Source organism: Anomaloglossus baeobatrachus, chromosome 6, assembly GCF_048569485.1.
Source record: "Anomaloglossus baeobatrachus isolate aAnoBae1 chromosome 6, aAnoBae1.hap1, whole genome shotgun sequence".
Classification (NCBI taxonomy): domain Eukaryota; kingdom Metazoa; phylum Chordata; class Amphibia; order Anura; family Aromobatidae; genus Anomaloglossus; species Anomaloglossus baeobatrachus.
Window position 1 is genome coordinate 450,667,641 of NC_134358.1, and position 23,585 is coordinate 450,691,225.

The 23,585-nt window shown below is 39.4% G+C and overlaps 1 protein-coding gene across 3 annotated transcripts in view; it reads left to right on the forward strand.

Annotated features, from left to right (window-relative positions):
• NEK10 (NIMA related kinase 10) overlaps nucleotides 1-23,585 on the forward strand; it is a 368,787-nt gene that overhangs the window by 85,960 nt on the left and 259,242 nt on the right. For all 3 annotated transcript variants that reach the window (XM_075316653.1, XM_075316655.1, XM_075316654.1), the window contains exons 8-13: nucleotides 730-808; nucleotides 4,458-4,525; nucleotides 11,290-11,369; nucleotides 11,952-12,038; nucleotides 17,425-17,649; nucleotides 21,861-22,000. In XM_075316653.1, coding sequence (XP_075172768.1) covers nucleotides 730-808; nucleotides 4,458-4,525; nucleotides 11,290-11,369; nucleotides 11,952-12,038; nucleotides 17,425-17,649; nucleotides 21,861-22,000 — 679 coding nt within the window. The remainder of the gene's footprint in view (nucleotides 1-729; nucleotides 809-4,457; nucleotides 4,526-11,289; nucleotides 11,370-11,951; nucleotides 12,039-17,424; nucleotides 17,650-21,860; nucleotides 22,001-23,585) is intronic.

Sequence of the window (23,585 nt, forward strand, 5' to 3'; positions counted from 1 at the left end):
CATCAACACCACCCCACCACTCCATGAGTTGCCTCCCATTTCCGTTGCCACTAATTAAATGTTTCCCCAAAGATAAGACAGTGTCTTATATTATTTTCAGCCCAGAAAAATGCGGTAGGGCTTTTTTTTGGGGTAGGTCTTATTTGGCCACATATTTTACGTTTCACCCAGATATGCCCCAATAAAGGCTAGATTAGTGTGCTTTTGTTTTGTGTCTCATGGAGTATTTGTCACTATGCCTCCTTTTTTTTACAGCTATTCTGTGCAGTTTACTCATGTTTTAAAGTACCATTATGGCCAATAGTTGAGATGCCATTATATAACATCGCATTGGCATGTGTTGGAGGTGTACACTGGAGATTATTCCCAACATTTCCCTCCTATGTATAGCTCCAACATGATGTGAACCAAAAATTACACTGTAATAATTCTTCGGTTGCCTAAATTTAGTCTATAATTGCCTCATCGACAAAGAATGCTCAGTTAAGGGACAAAAAATAATTACATGAATTAAGTCGTGTCTCATTTTATAAGCTGCATGTGTGAATTATGTGCCAATTTCTTGCTAAAAACAGCTGTTAAACATCAATTTTGTGGTTTTAAATCATACAAAATAAACTCCGGCTAATCTCATCCATCAGTTTCTACTTTTGCAGCTGTATTGCATCAATTCTAATGCTGTTCTGCCATCTGCTGGACATTTATGGAATAACTCATTTTTATTTTTAGTACATGCAGACAACATGTAATACGTACCTTTCATCTGGTGAAGATGAATTTAATGTTGACAAGCTGGTCAATATGACTTGTAAGTATAAATTATACTTTTTGTTATTTTTTTTCTTACAAAAAACCCCAAACAAGTGCACAAGAGAGTATTCTGCATAAATTTCCCATGGGATGGACAGTGAAAAATGAATTTGACACAAGGAGATAAATATCACAGATGAATATTGATGCCATATTATTATTATTATTATTATTATAATAATAACACCATTTATTTCATGGTGCTTTACAAGTGAAAAGGGTATACATAAAAACAAGTACAACAAACATTAACAATACAAAACAGACTGGTACAGGAAGAGAGAGGACCCTGCTCGCGAGGGCTCACAGTCTACAGGGGATGGGTGATGGTACAATAGGTGAGGACAGAGCTGGTTGTGCAGTGGTCTACTGGACTGAGGGCTATTGTGGGTTGTATTATAAAGAAAAAATATCCAGCGTCCGTTCCTCTAAAATCAATTTTAATTCATATCCTTTTTAAAAAAAACACAATAACTGGTACATGATGGATAAAATCAGAAAACAAGCATCCCCGAGAACCCTAGAGTCTGTGTACACACAGACATGTTTCGGACATTGTGTCCTTTCTCGATGTGTGTAACTCTCCAACTAGTCTAGGCGTCTTATAAGCTAATTACTACCACTTCTCACCTGCACCAGGAATGGAGGTAGGGAATCCGTTCCACCCACCAAAGCTGTCTCTCTCAGCATGGATTCACCATTATATTCATATCACATTTTAATTATTATCATAAAATTTGCATCAAAATAATTAATTATATAAATAATTCATATCATGTCTGATATTCATATCATTTGGTGATCTTGTGCCAAGTAAATGAATCCACCATGTCTCATGACCTAACAATAGTCTCCTATGATCTCCTATTCTCCTTGGAAGGTTAACTCTTTCAATGACCTGAATAGAGCAGTTGAGCAGTTGGCCAGATCCCTCTGATGCACTTCCAAAAAATGTTTTGAGGCCGCTGAGCATTATTGTAGGTTGTAGGCTTGTTGGAAGAGATGGGTCTTCAGGTTCCTCTTGAAGCTTTCCACGGTAGGGGAGAGTCTGATGTGCTGAGGTAGAGCATTACAGAGTATGGGGGAGGCACAGGAGAAATCTTGTACGCGATTGTGGGAAGAGGAGATAAGAGAGGAGTAGAGAAGGAGATTTTGTGTGGATCTGAGGTGGCGTACAGGTAGGTACCAGGAGATAAGGTCACAGATGTAAGGAGGAGACAGGTTGTGGATAGCTTTTTATGTCATGGTTAATGTTTTGAACTAGAGTCTTTGGGCAATGGGAAGCCAGTGAAAGGATTGGCAGAGTGGCGAGGCTGGGGAATAGCGAGGGGAGAGGTGGATTAAGCAGGTTGCAGATTTTAGGATAGTTTGGAGGTGTGCAAGATTGTTGGAAGGGAGGCCACTGAGCAGGAGGTTGTAGTAGTCGAGGCGGGAGATTATGAGGGCATATCCAAAGTGTCTGTCCAGATCTCCAGAAATGTATCAGTAGTGTTGTAAATAAGAAATGTGAGGCATGTCATAGTGGCCGATTAATCAATGTTGGCGTAGGGCATGGTTGTGCTATACCAGTGTTTCTTGAGTAGAAGGTGCCAAATTCGTTAAGAGGTGCATGCCACTTAATAAACATTGCACCACTCCAGATTGGCATGTGCCCATGCACCACATCAGAAATCCAAGTCAAGGGAGCATGTGGCCGCTTCACATCTGGCCCGTCTGCTCCACAGCTAAGTCCATTTTGCCGGCCCATTTTATCAAAGTTGAAAATGCCAAAAGTCACAATATATTTTAATAACGGGTAGTTACACTAAAATGTTGCGAATTTTCAAAGGTTTCACACCAGTGTTTTGGTGTTTTAAAAGATTCTGTTCCGAGTAGTGATCTGTTCCAGAGCTTCTGAGAAGCAATCTGGTGGTAGACTGAATTAAAGGGGGCCTTTCACCGGGACAAAAGAGCAAGTTTTAGCTCTTATTTCATTCCCAATGTTCCTGTCTTTGTTGTTTGTTTGTTTTTTTTTTAAATCTGACATTGTTCCAGAGGTATGGATTTTTTGGTTTAGCGCACTCAATATGCTAATTTTTATGGTCTTTACCAAGAGGATGGCGCTGACAGGATCTAGGTTTTCCGGCAGTCAGGACAAGAATTCAGCTCGCCTCCATCCCCACTCAAATGGTTTGAGTAATCGTCATGTGACCGCTCATATGTGATTTGCAGACTTACAGCTGCTCTTCCTAATTCTCTCATCGTTCAGAATAGTACAGGCCCTGATTCATTGAGAGAAGCAGTAAGAAAAGCAAGATGTCACGTGACCGTAAAAATGAAAATCACATATGAGTGGCCATATGATGGCGTTACCAGGCGTAAGTACGATTGAATGCTGCGAGCTGGCGTTACATATTTTCTTAGAGACCGGCCAAATCTCACTCCGGGGATGGCAAACTGCAGCTGCCAGGGAGACATCTCAGACCACCAGAGATGCCCCTCATCCCCCTCCTAGATACACCCCTGGGCATATCTTTAGGCTACTCTGCATTTTTACTTTATGATCAACACCCCTGTAGTAAACACCATAAAACTTATCTCTAAATAAAAAGCTCACATATATTTACCGGATTTAAAAGATAAAAAAATACAAATTCTCAAGGGAACAGCAAGAATAAAATAAGAGTAAGAGCTGGTCACTTTTGACCTGGTGACAGGTCGTCTTTAAATCTTTGAGGAAGATATCTAAAAAATTAGCTAGTCGATTTAAAGCGATCTTATGATTCTTACAGGGGGTTTCCAATTAAAAAAAATAGAGGTAAAAGTTATTTAAATAACAAGTTATATACCACCCTTCAAACACGATGTACAATGCTGACTTTGAGGGGCTGCACAAAGTACTTAGCTTCCTGGCCAAGGTCACGCTAGCATGTAAATCGGACATGTGCTCTCTGATTTTTTATCAGATAGCTCTCGGACCAATGTTATTAATTGGGCAGTGCCGATCAACCTTTTTTTTTTCTCATACCGATTCAACATAAGAAAGAAATTGGAGCATGCTGTGATTTAATGGGTAAGTTGGACAAGACTCACTCATTTAAGTCTATGGGTGCGATAGATGCCACAGTATGACATATGATTTTTACTGATACATTACTATTCTGTAGCATAGGACGCTGTCAATGCTCCTGTAAATTATTTAAGCTGCTGAGAAAAAAAAACAGATTGTACAAGGACAGCATATGGATGACAAGTGAGAAAAAAATTGTCCAACTTTTCTGAATACAGTTGAGAAAAAAAATACATATCTGCTCTGCCTCAGTGAATAACATTGATCCAAGTTCTATCCTTTTTTTATTGGATTGAACTCATCTGATTTATATATTCATGTGAGTGACCCATAAGGAGGAGAATTTCTGTTACCTTCTCACAGCCAATCAGTATTGCCGAGACCAAGTGATAATGACACCTTGTATAGATGATTATGTATTTGGTGGTCGTACAATGGTTAAAAAGATCTGCAGATTCATATTGACTGTCTAAGGAACCTATAATACATGCATTGTTCCGCTCATCTTAAATCATGAAGCCCATTGTCACAATTTAATGAGGATTGAACTCAATATGTGTAATTTTTGAAATCACAGCAGAATATTTTTATCTTACAGATATCTTTCAAAAAATTGCTGCTGCTAAAGATCAAAGAGAGTGGGTGATACAAAGTGGAGCGCACAAAGTAAGAGATGATTTTTAATTGACATTTAGAAGTGATGATTAGAGATGAGCGGACCCGTTGAAGTTCGGTGCAGCGGGGTCAGAAGGACTTTAGATAAAGTTCTGTTCTGGACCCGGACTTGACCTGGAAATCTTTAATTAGGTAGTTTGAGTCTCCACCCACATGCAGCTAGCCATAAACAGAGCACTTCTGGGGAAGGGTGGCTGGGGTTTTTAATTTTTTTTTGTACACACTACATCCGATAACTCTGATTTTACCTCCAGATTTCAAACACTGCAAGCGTCTCGTACTGATCTGAGCATCGAGCGTATCCAAGCACATTGATGGTCGCTCGAGTGGTTTGCATACGTAAAGCACCCGAACTCTGAACTCGAACACAGAATCTTTTGTAAAGTCCATGTTTGGTACGAACACCCAATTTTACTGTTCGGGGTTCTTCATCTCTAACGATGATCAATAAAACATAATAGGGCTATGGTTGGTTTTAAGGGATTTTACCACTATAGTGAATGTATTCTGTGTAAAAGCTTTAAGGAAAATAATAAACTTTTCAAATACAGTTCATTTTCAGAATTTCATCCTTTTCTTATTACAGTCTGCCAACGATATAGCTCGAACAGCAACAGCTTCTGTTCTGGTCGAGCATGTGCACACGTTCTCTCTGAAGTATTCTCTCTGAAGTACATGGGTTATGTGTGCGGAGAGGAGCACACATAACCCTCTGTGAGTAGATCTCCTACCACTGCTCGGAGAGGCTTGTCCTACGTACGTGGCTGTCTGCCTTTACTGTCACCTGCCCCACTCGCACAGTGTAGTTCTATATCGCTTTCTGGCTGTGTAGTACAAGCCAACAGTTATGTAGAACAAGAAGAGCTCATTACTAGTTCTTGGCCATAGGCAGACAATTGTACAGAACAAAACTGTATGCTCTGAAAGCAAATCAAACTCTTCATGAGGAAGACAGACAGCATTTGCCTAGGCAGCTGTGTGCCTGTACTATTGCGGAGGACCGATAATGATCGCTTCTTTTTTTGAGTGACGGTCTACCTGTATCGTACAGCCAGACAGCTATATAGAAGGGAGGAGCAAAGTGAGGAAGACGTATAGACAGGGCAGCTGCTATCAAGTATTATCTATCACACCAGAGCTTAAAGGGCTTTTTTCCCACAAACAAAGTTAATTTTAAAGTTATTTTTAATCAATAGATCTTGGAATAATAATAATTTCCACAATTGGATCTGTTTTAAAAAAAATGTTCCTGTGCTGAGATAATCTTATATATGTGTCCCTGCTAAGTACTGTGTAATGGATGTGTCTGACTATACAATACATGGTCTCATCAAACCACATCTCCAGGTGAGGACGCAAAAGAGAGTATACAGACATTACAGCATGGGGTCATACAGTGCCTTGCGAAAGTGTTCGACCCCTTTGAATTTTTCAACCTTTTCCCATATTTCAGGCTTCAAACATAAAAATAAAAAAAAAATAATTTTATGGTGAAGAATCAACAACAAGTGGGACACAATTGTGAAGTTGAACAAAATGTATTGCTTATTTTAAACTTTTATAAAAAATAATAAACTGAAAAGTGGGACGTGCAATATTATTCGGCTTCTTTAAGTTAATACTTTGTAGCGCCACCTTTTGCTGCGATTACAGCTGCAAGTCGCTTGAGGTATGTGTCTATCAGTTTTGCACATCGAGAGACTGAAATGCTTGCCTATTCTTCCTTTGCAAATACCTCGAGCTGAGTGAAGTTGGATGTAGAGCGTTTGTGAACAGCAGTTTTCAGCTCTTTCCACAGATTCTCGATTGGATTCAGGTCTGGACTTTGAATTGGCCATTCTAACACCTGTATACGTTTATTTGTGAACCATTCCATTGTAGATTTTGCTTTATGTTTGGGATCATTGATTTGTTGGAAGACAAATCTCCGTCTCAGTCTCAGGTCTTTTGCTGTCTCCAACAGGTTTTCTTCAAGAATGGTCATGTATTTGGCTCCATCCATCTTCCCATCAATTTTAACCATCTTTCCTGTCCCTGCTGAAGAAAAGCAGGCCCAAACCATGATGCTGCCACCACCATGTTTGACAGTGGGGATGGTGTGTTCAGGGGGATGAGCTGTGTTTGCTTTTATGCCAAACATATCGTTTTGCATTGTACCCAAAAAGTTTGATTTTGGTTTCATTTGACCAGAGCACCTTCTTCCACCTGTTTGGTGTGTCTCCCAGGTGACTTGTGGCAAACTTTAAACAACAATTTTTATGGATATCTTTGAAAAATTGCTTTCTTCCTGCCACTCTTCCAAAAAGGCCAGATTTGTGTAGTGTACGACTGATTGTTGTTCTATGGACAGACTCTCCCACCTCAGCTGTAGATCTCTGCAGTTCATCCAGAGTGATTATGGTCCTCTTGGCTGCATGGTCTTTGCTGACCAGTCTTCTCCTTGTTTGAGAAGAAAGTTTGGAAGGACGGCCGGGTCTTGGTAGATTTGTAGTGGTATGATACTTCTTCCATTTCAATATGATCGCTTGCACAGTGCTTCTTTGGATGTTTAAAGTTGTGGAAATCTTTTTGTAACCAAATTCGGCTTCAAACTTCTCCACAACAGTATCACGGACCTGCCTGTTGTGTTCTTTGGTCTTCATGATGCTCTCTGCGCTTTTAACAGAACACTGAGACTATCATAGAGAAGGTGCATTTATACGGAGACATGATTACACACAGGTGGATTATATTTATCATCGTCAGTCATTTAGGACAACATTGGATTATTCAGACATCCTCAATAAACTTCTCGATTGAGTTTGCTGCACTGAAAGTAAAAGGGCCGAATAATATTGCACGCCCCAATTTTCAAATTATTGTTTTATACAAAAATTTAAAATAAGCAATAAATTTCGTTCTACTTCACAATTGTGTCCCACTTGTTGTTACATTACATTTTTTATCTTTATGTTTGAAGCCTGAAATGTGGGAAAAGTTTAAAAAAATTAAAGTGGGCCGAATACTTTTGCAAGGCACTGTACATGCACACAGTAATTACCTAGCCATAAGATAGGTCAGATATATGAGATTAGTGGGTTCCAACACCTGACACCACAACTGATCAGTTGAAAATGAAGCTTTGTATGGGAGCCCTGTATATTAATTAGTGTCCGCTGACCAGTTCTGCCATTTTTCCATTCTTCCATTCTTATTCTGTGTGCGATGATTAAGATATATTAAATAATTAAAAGGGATAACAGATGGAAATCCAACCAAATATGAATGGCCACTCAATATAACGTTACAATTGAGGAAGGAGAAAAAATTGAGTTTTATGAGGCCTTGCATAGTCAAAGACAGAGCGCACCCAATAATATATATAAATGTTTTTTATTAGAAAAATTGAATAAATAGGGGCACTGTCATATAAGGTGAAAACATAAAATTATGACAGTGGTTTGGAATACAAAGAATCAGAGGTGTCCCATACTAGGACCTCAACAGCATCATATTGTATAGAAAAAGTGCATTCCAACATACAAGGTATAATAAATAGCCCAAAAAATCAATATGGAGACAGCCCACCAGGGCATATAGGGTTAAAAAAACAGTATCCTATGTTTAAAGTTGGAACAAGTGCTTACACAATTTTATGTTTTCACCTTATATGACAGTGCCCCTATTTATTCAATTTTTCTAATAAAAAATATTTATATATATTATTGGGTGCGCTCTGTCTTTGGTTACGCAAGGCCTTATAAAACTCAATTTTTTTCTCCTTCCTCGATGATAAAGATATAGCTACATATGTGATCTCTGCAGAACATGAGACTATGACGTATGGTAAAGAAAATGTTTTAAGTGTCAGAAGAATAGCTAATATGAAAACAACAAAATGCAAGTTTTTATACAAATGTAATAAAATACCTTCCTTATTTTTGATTTTTGTGAGTGCAGAGCTGTATAAGGGTTGTTTTTTTGCATAACAAACTATACTTTTAGGATACAAATTACATTTTGTTTAATTTATATTTTAGTTTTTGTGAGGCCAGATGATAAAATCAGCAACTCTGACTTAGTTGTCCTATTTTGTTTTATGGCATTCACTATGCGGGATAAATAATAGTATAGTTTTATAGTACAAGTTGTTATGAAAATGCTGAAACCAAATTTTTATTTTTTTGTAGTTTAATTTTTTGAGCAAAAGTAGTAAAACATAAAAAAAAATTATGGTATATTCGGCGTCACCGTAATTGTATTGACCCGCAGCATAAAGTTAAAGGGAATCTGTCAGCAGGTTTTTGCTACCTCATCTGTGAGTAGCATGATGTTGGTAAAGAGGCCCTGAGTTCAACGATGTAGCACTTATATTTCTGTGTGCAGCCGTTCTGACACATTTGAAAGATTTTAGATTTTGCATGTAGCAGTACTGGGAGAGCTGCACCCGCCAACACCAATCTTTCAGTGCACATTGCCATAAACAGAAGCAGCTAATTACAAAGAGGGTGGAGTCGGACTAGAGCTCACATACTGCTGAGACCCTCTAATGATAAGGATAACAGGCTTAAGCTAACATTACAGGTAAAGAAAAAAGACTGTGAGATATCAGATGCAGGGGTGAACTGTCTGTTTTAACTATTGCAGCATGCTGTCTCCAGATTACATTGTGGAAACCTGCTGAAAGAGCCCCTTTAACATGCTAATTGTAGTGCACTGTGGACTCCTTAAAAAAATTAAATTTAAAATCAATTTCAGATTATTTTTTATTCACGCCGCTTACAAAGAAAATGAATTTAAAAAGAGTGGTCAAACTAAAGTACAGTCATATGAAAAAGTTTGGGCACCCCTATTAATGTTAACCTTTTTTCTTTATACCAATTTGGGTTTTTGCAATAGCTATTTCAGTTTCATATATCTAATAACTGATGGACTGAGTAATATTTCTGGATTGAAATGAGGTTTATTGTACTAACAGAAAATGTGCAATCTGCATTTAAACAAAATTTGACCGGTGCAAAAGTATGGGCACCCTTATCAATTTCTTGATTTGAACACTCCTAACTACTTTTTACTGACTTACTAAAGCACTTAATTTGTTTTTGTAACCTCATTGAGCTTTGAACTTCATAGGCAGGTGTATACAATCATGAGAAAAGGTATTTAAGGTGGCCACTTGCAAGTTGTTCTCCTATGCGGAGTGGCATCATGGGCTCCTCAAAACAACTCTCAAATGATCTGAAAACAAAGATTATTCAACATAGTTGTTCAGGGGAAGGATACAAAAGTTGTCTCAGAGATTTAAACTGTCAGTTTCCACTGTGAGGAACATAGAAAGGAAATGGAAGAACACAGGTACAGTTCTTGTTAAGCCCAGAAGTGGCAGGCCAAGTAAAATATCAGAAAGACAGAGAAGAAGAATGGTAAGAACAGTCAAGGACAATCCACAGACCACTTCCAAACACCTGCAGCTTCATCTTGCTGCAGATGGTGTCAATGTGCATCGGTCAACAATACAGCGCACGTTGCACAAGGAGAAGCTGTATGGGAGAGTGATGCGAAAGAAGCCGTTTCTGCAAGCACGCCACAAACAGTCGCCTGAGGTATCCAAAAGCACATTTGGACAAGCCAGATACATTTTGGAAGAAGGTCCTGTGGACTGATGAAACAAAGATTGAGTTGTTTGGTCATAGAAAAAGGCGTTATGCATGGAGGCAAAAAAACACGGCATCCAAGAAAAGCACTTGCTACCCACAGTAAAATTTGGTGGAGGTTCCATAATGCATTGGGGCTGTGTGGCCAATGCCGGCACTGGGAATCTTGTTAAAGTTGAGGGTCGCATGGATTCAACTCAGTATCAGCAGATTCTTGACAATAATGTGCAAGAATCAGTGATGAAGTTGAAGTTACGCAGGGGATGGATATTTCAGCAAGACAATTATCCAAAACACCGCTCCAAATCTACTCAGGCATTCATGCAGAGGAACAATTACAATGTTCTGGAATGGCCATCCCAGTCCCCAGACCTGAATATCATTGAAAATCTGTGGGATGATTTGAAGCGTGCTGTCTATGCTCGGCGACCATCAAACTTAACTGAACTGGAATTGTTTTGTAAACAGGAATGGTCAAATATACCTTCATCCAGGATCCAGGAACTCATTAAAAGCTGCAGGAAGCGACTAGAGGCTGTTATTTTTGCAAAAGGAGGATCTACAAAATATTAATGTCACTTTTATGTTGAGGTGCCCATACTTTTGCACCGGTCAAATTTTGTTTAAATGCGGATTGCCCATTTTCTGTTAGTACAATAAACCTCATTTCAATCCAGAAATATTACTCAGTCCATCAGTTATTAGATATATGAAACTGAAATAGCTGTTGCAAAAACCCAAATTGTTATAAAGAAAAAAGGTTAACATTAATAGGGGTTCCGTATTGACCTGCTTAATAAAAATAACATTCTGGCGAATAAATTAATGAAATATGGCTTTATATGAAAAAAAAAAAATGGCACGTTAAAAATGGCCAAGCTGGCTGATATGCAAGGGTTAAGGAATTTGATTGAGATGGAAGGAAAAGGTGATTCACCCTTCTTTGTATAAATATTGTTAAAAATATATGGTGCAGCAAGAAAGATGAGGTTCATAGAGCGGGAGCCCAGAATTTATTAGCTGTCTGTATGCTCGTAGATTCCAGTTTTTCAAGACAACCATCACTTCACGCGCTGAATGTGGCAGTCACTCGTGCAACTATTGTAATTTTTGTATTTTTAGACCCTTCTGAGACTCCTTGCTGCTAGAGACACTAACGTGTTACTTGGCGCTCTTCTTGCTCTTACAAGTTTGGCCGAGAGGTGAGTTACTGGTATGAATGAAGTTCCTGCAATTGAACAAAATGCACCATAAACACACAGCTAAAAACATCCCAAAATGACTAAGAGCAATGCATTGAACTATTCTGAAGTGGCTTCTATGAGCCCTGATCTAATTTCTGTTGAACATCTGTGGAAGGAGCTGAAATCTGCAATCTGGAGAAGGCGCCTTCACACATGAGACACAAGGAGCAGTTTGCAAACAATAAGTGTGGGCAAAATTTCTGTACCAACAGTTGTGTCCACGTGTATACGTAATCATTAGGGATGATCGAATACCTCAAATATTCGACTTTGCGAATAGGTCGCTGCTATTCGACTATTTGCGAATATTCGATGCGCAATGTAAGTCTATGGGAAACCCGAATAACAACTATTCGGAACTATTCGGGCTTCCTATAGACTTACATAGCGCATCGAATATTCGCATAGCGGCGACCTATTCGTCGGATATTCGCGAAGCCGAATATTTGAGGTATTTGATCATCCCTATTTTAAACTGTAAATATGGTAGCATTAAATTCTCCTGCACACAAAACAAATATTTTTTTTCTTTTTTTTCAGCCCAGAATGCAGAACTGCAATTAGTGAACTCAGTGTTGTGGAAAGTCTGATGATGATACTCCAGGAGTATGATCTGCTGTCCAAAAGGTAAGTTTAAACAGTTTATTCAACGTATAAGTAATTTTCTTTTTTAGCATGCATGACTTTAAAACCATAAATGGAGGCATATTTACCTTACAGCTTCCCTGTTGCTCCAGCACAGGCTGCTTCGAAGATCTGCAGCGGCTGTGGAAGTGATGCCTGCTCCATCCTCAAAACAATAGATCCACTAAAGCCCGTGCTTGGCTGCAACATTCATGTGATTAGAAGAGGGCTGTTTCTCTGATGCCATCCTCTTCTAGTCACATGACCGCTTCAGCAGATCGCAGACTGCATTGGTCCATTTAATTTCTGACTACAGCAGACATCTCTTCTAGTGGTTACGCAGACCTCTTGTGTGGCCTGCAATGGGGTCCATGGGGTGCTGGAAGGTGAGTATGCCTTGGTTTATTGCTTTAAAACCATGCATGCCTAGAAAAGAAACCATTTCATCAGACAACCCCTGTATTGACAATGGCAGTTATTCACAAAACTATTAATAATTTTATATTTTTTGGTTAAATTCGGGTCTTTATAGCCATTAACATTAGCCAGAATAAGCAGATTCTGCTTTGAAAGATTCTAAATATTCCTGAAATTAATGGTAGCCCATTCGTTTGATGTAATGCTACTGGAAAACTGCTTTGCAGCTGACTGCTTTCCTCAGTACTATTAGTTGATTAATTTCAACATCCTGAAATCAGGTGTCATTTTCTTTCATATCTTTCCACACTCAGTTGGCTTTAGTTGTCATGAGACCTGTCACTCGAGTTTTATAACACAAATTTCATACATGAAAAAAGTAGATCTCCTAGACCTGATGAGACTATTGTACTTACTTATCCATGTCAGAATAATTCTATAATCTTAGAGCGTAATGTCACGATCGTGTCCTTGCATGTTGAGACTAGTGACAGCCTTTGGACTGGAGCCTCTCATCTGGCTCTTTTCATTTAAATGGGTTTCATTTCTCTTGGCACGGAAGTGGTTAAGTGCCAATTGTGCTACTGCAGCATTTCCAAAGCAGTTCCTTGCTTAGTGATCAGCTGCATTCACTAAGTAGTCACGCCCTTCAGCTTTAACTAGTAGTGTATCCCAGCAATCCCTGCTGAAGATACAAACTCATTTGTGTCCTGGCCATCTGTGAAGAAGGTTCTGCAAGTCAAGTTCCTGTTTTCAGGCTATACCCTTTTGCTTGTTTTCTCCCCTTGTTTGTCTTTACTTCCCTGGTGTGTTGTTAGTGCAGCGGTGAGGTCTATTGAACCTCATCTGCTCCTTTCTAGTCAGAGTTACTATAGGGCCTTTTTTAGGTTCCTAGGTTCATGTTCGGCGATAGTTGTGGAAACTGTATAGGGACTGGTAAGGAGAGAAGGGACAGTTGCAGGTGAGGTTAGGAGGTGCCCACCTACCCCTCTCACTAGTTCCAGGGCCTCTCGTTGTTTTTGGGTTCCCGGTGCTCCCTTTTCTTGCATTTTTTTTGTGCTTTAGACTCACGTAGGTCTGAACTCACCCCGCCACACTTGCTACACCTGACAACCGTGACACGTAAACACAGAAGTATTTGCTATCAGACTTGACAACTTTCAAAGAGAATTCTCACATGGATTTTCAAAGTAACGACACCAGTCTCATCAACTCTTAACAGATTCATGTATTGGATGAAGATTATATTGTAAAATCTTGTTACAGATCTGTTTTAAATTAAAGGTTGTCTGCTGTGTTTCTCTGTTGTTTATTTAAATACCATTTATCAATCTATTTGTTACTTTTATTCACTATACTTTGCCCTTTTGTTTAGTTAGTTTTAAAGATCCCTATAGTTCAAAAAGATTCTCAAAATATTTTTAAATATTCTGTGCAATATAAAACCAAGAATGAAAAGATGATAAGGTTACACCTTAATTATGTGTGAAGTTTTGGAGCTGTCATTCTTTATTAAAATTGTGGCTTTGCACTTGGCCTTCTTTCAAGAGTGTTCCATACTTGATGTTACAAGCAAATTCCAGTCAATTCTTTAGTAATATCCACCATGAGAAAACATACATCAATAACAAAGTCCTTGGACATATTCAACAGACAGGATTAATTGCTGTAAATTCCGTTAGACATTGTCATCACATGAGAAGTCAAGGACAATCTAGTGCAAGAGTTTATAACAAATGTGTGACATTTGTGTCGGTGCTTGCCTTGGCTGTCTCTTCTTCTGTAGCCTTGCTGTACAGTACTTTTGTTGCAGGCAATATAGAGTGACAACACTAGTCCTGTGTTCTGTTGGATGTATGGTACTGTCTAGGCTGGGATCTCGGGAGTTAACTTTTGTGTGTTTGCTTCCTGCTGTCTAACCTGGACAGGGCTGCAAGCTATTTAAGCTCCTGAAATCCTGCTATCCCAAAAAAATGACTTTTTTAATCCCCCAATACGATGTGGTCCAGTCCCGTAGGTGTTGTTGGTCTTGCGCAGTGTCTCTTCTGTCTGAGCAGTCGCCGTCCTCTTCCTTTGCTTCTTGTGGAAGATGTCTTCATAGCACCAACAGTCTCACTACTGCACAGGAGTACTTCGCTCTGCTCTTCTGAGAGCAGAGCAAAGTGCTATAATGCTTTACTTCCAAGTCATCAGCACTTTTTGTCCTCAGATGGCACATGCCCATTATAGTACTTTGTGTTGTCCTCAGTAGGGCAAAGAGAACTGCGCCTGTGCAGGAGCAAACTAAGTGGAGCCTTTTAGATGATGTAAGATCCATCATCCACATGAAGCAGGGCAGTAGGATGGCGAATGCGGTGATAGAGGAGGTGCTGAGCAAGACCAGTGACACTCATGAGACCAGACCATGCTTTGTGGGGGGATTTACTGTTGTAAAAGTGTCATTAAAGGTGGCTTCAGTTTATATTAAGAAATATAGTGATAGGTACCCTTTAATGCCCCGTATTCTTAAAATGCAGAGTGTATCAGTGGCAAAGAGACCATAGGTTAGTAAACACGAAACAGAAAATTGTCTGCATACAAAGGAAACATTTATGCACGATTCCAAAAATTATAGTTTCTGATACAGGGGTTCAAACATGAAGCTAAAGCCACGTGCAAGGAAAAAGAGACCCCCTCTTCCTCCCATCTCTACAGTTACCTAGTGAAAAAGTTCTAGTCAAGTTTCCATTGACCTTAACCTGAGCTGTTGTGTGATTATACAGAGGTATAATACCAGAAAGGAGATTAAGACTTATCCCAAGACACTCAAGGAACAGGTGCTGCATGAACTCTTAACTAACCAATTTAAATGTCTTTTTTACATTTATGGTTAGAAGACAAAGGAATTACACTTCTTGGTATAAGGAATTACAGGAACTGCTTTAATTGTGTTGTCCATTCCCAAAACAAACCCAACCTGGTTGGTGAAAGGAGCAAGGGTTGCAATCATATTTGATTATATTTTTATATCTAGGTTGATTATAGAGATGGGACCATAATTGCGAAATCCATTGGGCTCTTGCATACGTTTGAGTTCTATTGCTGTGTGCCATCAAGGTCTGGAAACTTAAATTATAGGAAGTCATGGGTAGGGTGGGAAGAGTGGTTTAAGAGAGATCCCAGATTCCAGTAGACAAACCATATTTCTCTAGTTGTTCAAGTTTTTACAATAGACACAACTTCATTAGGCTGAAAAGGGCAGTCCATGGCCTCACAGACCTTCAATTCAGTGGTAACCAATATTGGCTCTGATTTTCTCCCTTTTTTTAGGTTGTATAGTTTGAAGTAAAATGTTTTGAATTCATGTTAAATTTTGGGAGAATGTTAAGACATTATATAAGCTAAGGATAATCTTGGATGAAGGGCTCAGAAAAGCCCAACAGATCTCATCGACATTCTGATAATAACCTCTTATTTTCCTACTCATGGAGCATACATTTTTATCAACGAAACTGACTAAATTCTGCCTAGTAGTGACAATTTGAAGTGAGGTTGCCAAGAAGAATGATCTTTTGTCTAAATTTGATCTTTAAGAATCAGTTTCTAAACTTGATACTCTTGAAGGGCTGTCTGGCCAGAATATATGGATGACCTATCTATAGGGGTCTGACACTCTGTAACCCCACTGAACAGTTTTTACAATCTCTTGCAGTTCTGATGAGTCTTAAAGAGCCAGTACTCTCTTAAATCATCATCGTTAGAGCTGCATTCTGCTTTGGAATGTTCATGACCATCTGTGTGAGACTGCTTGGTGCTTCATGAGGCTGTTGTGGAAAGCGTTGAAAGTGCTATTTTAGCACCAGAGGCCTCTGTTTGCAAAGGGCTGTTTCATCAAAATATTGTTTGTTGAAGCCGGATTTGGGTTCTGCCATAAAAGACAGTGTATCCTGCCTGATGTCTTCTCCTCATCACCAGTCTTTTATCATCATTGGTAGTCAAAATATGTAGCAGAAGAGCAGGTGACCTGCAGGGCTCTCAGAACTGAAAGGGAGTCTGTCAGGACATTTTTGCTATGTAATTTGAAGCCAGCATGCTGTAAGAGTTAACATGAAGTTTACAGCCAGCCATCTCTTATTTCAAAGTCTGCTTTTGTTTACCTGCAATGTTAGTTTAAGCCTCTTAGTTTCATCATTAGTGGGTCTGAGGAGCCTGTAAGCTGTAGTCTGACTCCGCCCCACTTTGTGATTAGCAGCTTTTGTCTATGAAAATGTACAATGAAAGCCTTGTGTGGGCGAGGGCAGTTCCGAGAGCTCTGCTACATGCAAAATCTGAAATCTTTCACTGTGTCAGAATGGCTGCATCCACTAATCTAAGTGATACATCATTAAATTCAGAATCTTTTTGCTTACATAATGCTGCTCTTAGATGAGGAAGCAAAGACCTGCTGACAGATTCCCTTTAAAGGGAATCTGTCAGCAGGATTTTGAAATGTAAGCTGAGGGCAGCATGCTGCAAGGGTTAAAAAAGTAAAAACAACTGTGCTTCTCTTATCTGTGTGTGAGCTATTGTTTACTTAATCTAAACTGTTTATCACTTGGGGATTAACATTGCAGTGACTGATTGCATGTGCCATGTTGTCCAGCATGCCCCCGTCTATGATGGACACAATCTCTTTTCTGGTGTGGGTGGGAAGCTCAATCAGCTCTGGTGTATTCCTGGATCTAAATTCTTTGATTGTGTGAGAACAGCTGCACCCAGTAGTCTAAGTTTAACATGGTTAGTTTCAGAATCTCTTGGTGTACATCATGGTGCTCTCAGATGAAGTACACCATAATTTATTTTTTTTCCCATTCATATTTTTCAACGTATCAGTAAAATATACAATATCTAGGAATGAAAACACTACCTATAGTGTAGTATTAATTCTAGTTTTGAGGACATGGAAGAAGTAATTAAATTCAAGTCATGATGATTATGTTTGTTTAATCTGCAGGCTTTCCGCAGAGCTCCTTCGTCTTCTATGTTCAGAGTCTGACGTGAAGGAACAAGTGAAGATTTATGATGGTATTCCCACTTTGCTTAGTTTGCTTCACTCTGACCACCTAAAACTTCTATGGAGCGTTGTCTGGATATTAGTTCAGATCTGTGAAGACCCAGAAATAAGTGTGGAAATTCGGACATGGGGAGGAATCAAACAGCTACTTCATATTTTGAAAGGGTATAACCATTTGTTCTAGAAATTACAAATTGCCGAAAGTGTGGATGTGCATGTTAGGAGAGCCGACATAGTGGAACTGCACATTCACAAAACTTTGACTAAGGGGTGGAAGTGCTCTTCCCTGAGACTAGGAATAGCTCATAGACTTCCAATCTGCTGTTTTGGAGGACATTTTTTTTTTTGTTTTAATTTATTTTAATGTCTTAGCATCTCGAACTCTACTGATCAAATCTTTTGACATGTTTCTCGGACAAGAGTTTTGAGAAAGTGCAGTTACTCTTCAAGCCCTGTTAGTATTTCCCAACCATTTTAGTTTTGGAGCACACTTGGGGAGGGGAAAGAAAAATGTGTCTTGGGGGGACCCCAACCAAATAATTTGATTTACTAATTATTATGAAACACATTTGCATACTTAGAATTCATTGTTAGTGCCAACATTGTATATTAAGGTTGAAAAAAGAGAATAGTTTACCTTTTCTGTGTTACACCAGGGTTAGCTTCTTCTTAGTAGAAAACTTGAATCTGCGGCCTGACTTTCAGTTCTTCTTCATCAGAACCCCTGAATAAAGCAACTGTGCCCCGTGACTATTACATTAAGATCACGTTCCTGTTGAATTAATACCCTGTGACCCCTGAATATAAAATTAATAGAAAGTGCCTCTTGATTGTACAACTATTGTACTGTTACACACTGATTGCAAAACAATATAATCTGCCTCCTGAAAATAAAATAACTATTCTGTGCCCCCTGAATATACAATTATGATACTGTGCCCCCTCAATATAAAAGTATTATACTCCATCGATATAGGATGAATACATCATACTACCTGAATCGAAAATTATCACTCTGTGCCCCCTGAATTTACAATTATGATACTGTGCTTTCCGAATATAAAACTAATACACTGTACCCTATGACCTATGAATATAAAATCAATACTGTGTTGATTGATTATAAAAGGAATGCTTTGAGCCCCATGAATATAAAATTAAATTATAAGATGAATTAGACGAGGCATGTGCCTCCTTGTGTGCCTCACCACAAATCTTATTGCCATCGAGGACGAGAGCAAAATTTGTGGCATAAGGAACGCCGCTCGTTAGGCTTTGACAAGTGTGGTTGCCTGTCCCGCTACCAGGTGTGCCCACTTTGTTAGAGCAGGCCAAAAATGGCATGAAAAATTATGCCCAGCCTCACATTATGCAAAAATGTTGCAACTTTTCAAAACTTTAGAGTTCATATTTCTGGTATAAAAAAACTTTGATAAATCATATCATAGTGCCTATTAATGTACACTGTGCCCAGAAAGAAGTTTGTAGTGTGTGCGGATATTCCTTATGCTCCCAGAGTCTGAAATAACACACACAAAAAAAATCACTTAGCGAAGATTATAAAATACTTTTAAATCATGCAAAGGGATTTGTTTTTATTTTTATAAAACAAAGAAAATATTTTTAGCACCATATATACAGTATGACCTTGGGTGAGTGGCTACAACCAGGAGGCGTGAACAGAATATTCGACTATGTATAGTATATAACATAACAACATATGCTATCCCCCCAGTCTGTGTCAAAATTTATATTAAAGAGGTTTTCCAGTAACTGTTTGATCTTTTGCATATGTTCTAATTCTTCTTAACAATCGCTTTTCTAGTATACTTTTGTTACCTGCGCTACTTCTAGGAGTTTCCATGGAGGCACTACTTTCTGTGACTTCCATCTGGGCACCAGACTCAGAGGGAATGAGAAGAGCACATGGCTGATAGGGACAGAGCTACCCTTCAATGATTGACAGGGTGCCCGAGTACAGATCACTGTCGTCTTCACTCCCCTTTGCACTGATGCTTTGGCGTGCTGGCACATCTCAGCTGACAAGTTCTGCAATGTGCTGCTTGTAATTTGAAAGCATATTGAAGTACTTGTCAATTAACCCCTTCATGACCAGGCTGTTTTCCGTATTTACATTTTCGTTTTTTCCTTTCCTTCTTCCAAGAGCCATCATTTTTTTTTTTTTTTTTTCAACCGTAGGTATTTAATTTACCATGTTCACTATACAGTTAAACTGACTTGGTAATATAATTGTACAGGTCAGTATGAGTACTCAGATACCAAACATGTATACTTTTTTTTATTTACAGTAAGTGGTGAAGAAAAATTCGGAAATTTGTAAAATAAAAAAAAAAATGTCACCTTTTTTCGAGACCAGAAACATTTTCCTTATTTGATATATGGGGCTGTTTGAGGGCTTGCTTTTTTCCCTTAGCTGACATTTTTACTGATATTTTTTGGTACATATGATGTTTTGATCACTTCTTACTGCATTGTTTTGCAATGATGCAGCGGACAAAAAAAACATAATTGTGGCTTTTTGAAAAACAATTTCTTGTTACACCATTTACTGTTCGGATTAATTTATTTTATATTTAGATAGATTTGACTTTTACAAATGCAGTAATACCAAATATGTGGTTTTTTTAAGTATTTTTAATAGGGCAAACAAGGGATGATTTGAACTTTTGTATTTTTTTCAAATTTTTAAAAACCTCTTTTTTTTCCACTTTTTAATATATTTGTTAGTCCCTTCAGTGGACTTGAAGCTGCTTCCACAGGAGAATTGTAATGACAGGCAGGGGGCTTTTCAGCAGACCCCCAGTTGTCATGGCAACCTATCGGCGCCCCACGATCACGACATGTCAATTGTTTTTGCCATTTGGGTTTTGCACTGCAAAGCTGAGTTTTTGACCAAAGTTCTGCAACAAAAAGGCTGCAGTTTGAACTGCATAGTGCGGACAAGAAACCCAAATTCCCATAGACTTTGCTTGAAAAGCAGAACACAACCATTTTGGCATTAAACGCTGCAGTTGAAAAAGCAGCAAAAAAGCAGGTAAAAAGCAGGTAAAAAGCAACGTGCGGACATAGCCTTACGTGCGCATGAGCCCTTAGTTTACCGATGTGTGGTTCAGACTGACCCCGACGATGCTTTGGAGCTCTAACCTCTGCATTTGAAGTGAAGGCATCTTTTCCCCATCAGTGATTTGCTCTTCTCTTTCCGTCAGATTGGCAGTAACAGTCAGGAAGCAGTGACTGCATCTCAACAAGGGGTGCCATCACCCCTACAGAGATCCGCTCATAGAAGCAGCGCATGTCATAACTGTATAATAGAAAAGCGATTGTTAGGATGAATTAAAGGGGGCTTTATACGCAGCAATATCACTAGCGATATCGCTGGTGAAAGCACCCGCCCCCGTCGTTTGTGCATCACGGGCAAATCGCTGTCCGTGGAGCACAATATCGTTAGGAGCCGTCACACATACTTACCTGCCTAGCGACGTCGCTGTTGCCGGCGAACCACCTCCTTTCTAAGGGGGCGGTTCGTGTTGCGTCACAGCGGTGTCACTAAGCAGCCGCCCAATAGAAGTAGAGGGGCGGAGATGAGCCGCTGTAACATCCCGCTCACCTCCTTCCTTTCTCATTGCCGGAAGCCGCAGGTAAGCTGTAGTTCGTCGTTCCCGCGGTGTCACACGTAGTAATGTGTGCTGCCTCGGGAACGAAGAACAACCTGCGACCTCAACAATCAATGATTTTTTGAAAATGAACGACATGTCAACGATGGACGATTTGGTGAGTATTTTCGAGTAACCATCGTTAATGGTTGTTTGTTGGTGTCACACGCAACGACGTCGCTAACGATGACGGATGTGCATCACGGAATCTGTGACCCCGGCGATATATCGTTAGATATGTCGTTGCGTGTGATGGGGCTTTTAGAGTCTGAAGGAGGGTCAAATAGTAGTGGAAAACCACTTTAACTTGAATATATTGTATGCTGAGGGTCTAAACCTTGGGATAAGTTCTCATGCAGATGATGCTACATATCAGCCTTGATGAAGGGAAATAAAAGACATCAGGATGCTAAGGTGTTTAAAAATTCAACTACTAGTAATCATCTTTTCTGCATTTTTGCCTTTGGTGGCAATTCTTCTACCATTATTGAGTTTACTTGAAGCGGTTACTTAGTGTAGCCAAATCTTGCTAAAGCATACGAAGTCCAGTTCAGAAATTCTGACTTTCTTCAAATGTGAAAATAAGAAATGTTAACATTTCACTTCTGCACAGAATGGGTCAGCGAGTCGTTATATAATGTCAGTGAACGCTCTTGCTGAACATCACATCAGATGTAATCTATCACTTTTACATTCTTCCAGGGAACAGTATCTAGTTTCTGATCGCTCCTCCATTGGGAGCTTGTCAAGTGCAAATGCCGCAGGCCGAATTCGACATCTTTACTTATCTGAAGATTTGAGCCCAAGAGAAATACAAGAAAATACCCTTTCACTTCAAGCGGGTAACATCATTTGTCATGTATATGTTAAATGTGCAATGATAATTAGATGCCTTTGTTTTCAGCTTGTAAAATAATGTACAAAAACTAAAGGTTGAGGAAAGTGAAAATCTGGCTGTCTTAATAAGTTTATGATGTCAAAGAAGGCGACTTCGTCTGATCTTAAAGGGTTATCCGTTTTTGAAAAAATAATACAACAAACTAATGGACAGGAATGTTATGCTGAAAAATTATAAACTATTCATTACTTAACTGTTGAAGCCCCTATTGCTCCAGTCCCACCTCTCCGCTGACCCCCCACAGTTTTTCTGTCAGGGCTCCAGCATTGGTGCACCTTTCCAACATGTCCACAGCAGAAAATCACAGGCCTCAGTCATCTCATGCAATCTCAAAGTGTAGACTACATTTAAGGCCTAAGACATACGGCATGAAAATTGGAGCGAATTGAATGTGATAAAACATCGCATTCCACTCGGACCAATATTAACCTATGTGCCAGCACCCATGAGCGATTATTTTCTCAGCCCTAATCGGACCGAGAAAATAGTCGCAGCATGCTGCGTGTGCAATGCGTCCATGTTTCTCTCACACCCATTCAAGTCTATGGGGCGAGAGAAAAATCGCTTTGCACTCGCAGTACACTGGTGTAATGCGAGTGCAGGGCGAGAACGGCAATAGCCAGCAACAGAGGAGAGAGGGACATAAATCCCTCCCTTCCTTACTCAGAGCCGGCCCACCCCTCCTCAGTGCCGGCCCACCCCTCCTCAGTGCCGGCCCGCCCCCCTGTAGCTGTGGTCCATTCGCAAGATCGGACCTCAATCACAGTGACACTCGCATGACACTCGGCTCCCGGTGTGCTGCCAGTGGGAGCTGAGTGTCATGCGAGGATCGTAGTAGTCCTCCATGTGGCCTCGGCCTAAGTGCTGAGTTATTTTTGGAGGTGTAACTTCAAACTTTTGGGAACGAGTGTAAAATCTGTAAATTCCTCATATGGGGCTATGAGACCTTTTGGGCTCCCTAGATTACTAAGGCCAAGTACAACCTCAAATTCAGTGAAGACATTCCCATGCATTACTGAGATAGGATATATGTCAGTTTTTACGGATGATATTCTATGTAGAAGGGGTGGAGCTATGCTTCTAGCTCCTCCCTCTGCATATAGCTCCTCCCACTAAATATAGTCTCTCCCACTGCCCCTAGCTCTTCCTGCTGCCTATAGCTCCTCCATCATAGAATTTGAACAATGACAACTGCTATCTTCTAGCTCAGTAATGGGAAAGTCACTGAATACAGATTTTACCTCAGAATTGAGAATTTTAGTAATGACTAATCAATGCTGGCAGAGAAAGAAACAAATTTGTCTGATAAGATATATTACAGAGTTGCTTATTTTCATGTGTACTATTGATTTATGAAATAAAAATGAAAACGACGGTTATGCTTTAAGTACTAAAAGGTAGACAATATAATGTCTATCCAAATATACTGTGTTGGGTTAGCTATTAGGCATTATTCTTTAGGAGTATGTTCACCTGAATTTTTTTTTTTTGTTTAGATTTTTACAGCATTTTGACTCCAAATTTATGAA